The 2500-nt window shown below is 43.7% G+C and overlaps 1 protein-coding gene across 1 annotated transcript in view; it reads left to right on the top strand.

Annotated features, from left to right (window-relative positions):
• Window positions 1–2500, top strand: part of LOC135546686 (1-phosphatidylinositol 4,5-bisphosphate phosphodiesterase eta-1-like) — a 121634-nt gene that overhangs the window by 90965 nt on the left and 28169 nt on the right. The window contains 1 exon segment of the mRNA XM_064975298.1: window positions 669–763. Within this exon segment, the coding sequence (XP_064831370.1) occupies window positions 669–763 (95 nt within the window).

Raw genomic sequence — 2500 nt, 5'->3', positions numbered from 1 at the left:
GTGGTTAGAGTGTAGAGGGGATAGGTAGCCTAGTGGTTAGAGTGTAGAGGAGGCAGGTAGCCTAGTGGTTAGAGCATTGTACTAGTAACCCAAATGAACTGACTTGCCTAGTTAAATAAAGTTTTTTTTTTTTAAATGTCTCTTTTTGCTTTGTCAAATATCTTTGTCCACAATATCCAGATTCTGACTTTGTAATGTTTGTGCTGGCTCAGGTTTGCCATTGTAAAAGTTCTTTCCATAAATAAATAAATTACATTTACATTTAACATTTACATTTAGCAGACGCTCTTATCCAGAGCGACTTACAAATTGGTGAATTCACATCCAGTGGAACAGCCACTTTACAATAGTGCATCTAAATCATTTAAGGGGGGGGGGGGGTGAGAAGGATTACTTTATCCTATCCTAGGTATTCCTTGAAGAGGTGGGGTTTCAGGTGTCTCCGGAAGGTGGTAATGAATTAAGGAATGAAATTACTATTATTATTATTATTATTATTTAAATGTTTTGTGTGTGTTAAATTGTCAATTGGCAACCTTATGGAATTAACCATGTGTGTTTAAGAGAAGGATGTTAAAACTGGGGGATGCTACTGGGAATTATCTGTATGTGTGTGTGTGTGTGTGTGTGTGTGTGTGTGTGTGTGTGTGTTTTCTCTCCCCTTGCAGAGACACTCCAAGTCCAGGCTGAAGTCCCAGAGTATGGATGGAGAGCAGGAAGGACAGGAGACCTCTGGGAGAGAGGCGGGAGGACATATCACCAGGTCAGCTCTCATTGGCTCTCTCCTCATTCTGACCCATGCTAAGGGCTAAATCTACCTAGAGATATGCATTGATGACTCAAACTTTCACACATAAATAATGCGTTTCGTCATAGGTAACTCTGTGTGAAATTACATGCATTGACTTCAGTATTAGTGAGTTAGGCTTTGTGATGTGTCTTGTGTTCAGCCAGCTCAAACCCTGCTATGCCTGACAGAAGAGTGCACTGACTTCATTATTAGTGAGTTAGGCTTTGTTATGTGTGTTGTGTTCAGCCAGCTCAAACCCTGCTATGCCTGACAGAAAAGTACATTGACTTCATTATTAGTGAGTTAGGCTTTGTGATGTGTGTTGTGTTCAGCCAGCTCAAACCCTGCTATGCCTGACAGAAAAGTACATTGACTTCATTATTAGTGAGTTAGGCTTTGTGATGTGTGTTGTGTTCAGCCAGCTCAAACCCTGCTATGCCTGACAGAAGAGTACATTGACTTCATTATTAGTGAGTTAGGCTTTGTTATGTGTCTTGTGTTCAGCCAGCTCAAACCCTGCTATGCCTGACAGAAAAGTACATTGACTTCATTATTAGTGAGTTAGGCTTTGTTATGTGTGTTGTGTTCAGCCAGCTCAAACCCTGCTATACCTGACAGAAAAGTGAACTGCTGCCTGGAGCAACATCCACTCATGTGTTTGAAGGGCCCAAAACCTTTCATAAGTGCCCTCAATCTTCTTTGAAGTGTCCATTCAATGACCCTAACCAGGCTTTGAAGTGCCCTCGGGTTTGGTGACCAATTGAAAGGTTTCTCCACAGAGAAACATGCTGTACAGAAATTGGGGATGTGTCTCATCTTTGTTGAATTGGTCACGTGTGTGTGTGTGTGTGTGTGTGTGTGTGTGTGTGTGTGTGTGTGTGTGTGTGTGTGTGTGTGTGTGTGTGTGTGTGTGTGTGTGTGTGTGTGTGTGTGTGTGTGTGTGTGTGTGTGTGTGTGTGTGTGTGTGTGTGTGTGTGTGTGTGTGTGTGTGTGTGAAATATTAATACATTATGTATGTCTTCAGCAACAGTCACAGTTGCTTCAAGGCTCTTCCTGCGTGTGTGTGTGTGTGCGTGCGCGTGTGTGTGTGTGTGTGCGTGCGCGTGTGTGTGCGTGTGTGTGCGTGCGCGTGTGTATTGTGGGCCTGCCTCCATATCCCTTTGCTGTCACTTTGATATGTCAATGAAAGCTCATTGTGTGCCTCTGTGCTCCCACTCTACATGTGTTCTGGTCTGTAGTAGATATATCCCTTTGATGCTCTTCACAGTGGTGTGTAAGCCATCACTATGATGGAACACTCCTCTTCACTGTGGTGTAAGCCATCACTATGATGGAACACTCCTCTTCACTGTGGTGTGTAAGCCATCACTATGATGGAACACTCCTCTTCACTGTGGTGTGTAAGCCGTCATTTTGATGGAACACTCCTCTTCACTGTGGTGTGTAAGCCATCACTATGATGGCACACTCCTCTTCACTGTGGTGTGTAAGCCATCACTATGATGGCACACTCCTCTTCACTGTGGTGTGTAAGCCATCACTATGATGGAACACTCCTCTTCACTGAGGTGTGTAAGCCATCACTTTAATAGAACACTCCTCTTCACTGAGGTGTGTAAGCCATCACTATGATGGAACACTCCTCTTCACTGTGGTGTGTAAGCCATCACTATGATGGAACACTCCTCTTCACTGTGGTGTGTAAGCCAT

Source organism: Oncorhynchus masou, chromosome 9 (genome assembly GCF_036934945.1).
Source record: "Oncorhynchus masou masou isolate Uvic2021 chromosome 9, UVic_Omas_1.1, whole genome shotgun sequence".
Lineage (NCBI taxonomy): Eukaryota > Metazoa > Chordata > Actinopteri > Salmoniformes > Salmonidae > Oncorhynchus > Oncorhynchus masou.
The sequence above is the reverse complement of the archived record's forward strand: the minus strand, read 5'-3'. Positions and strand labels throughout refer to the sequence as shown.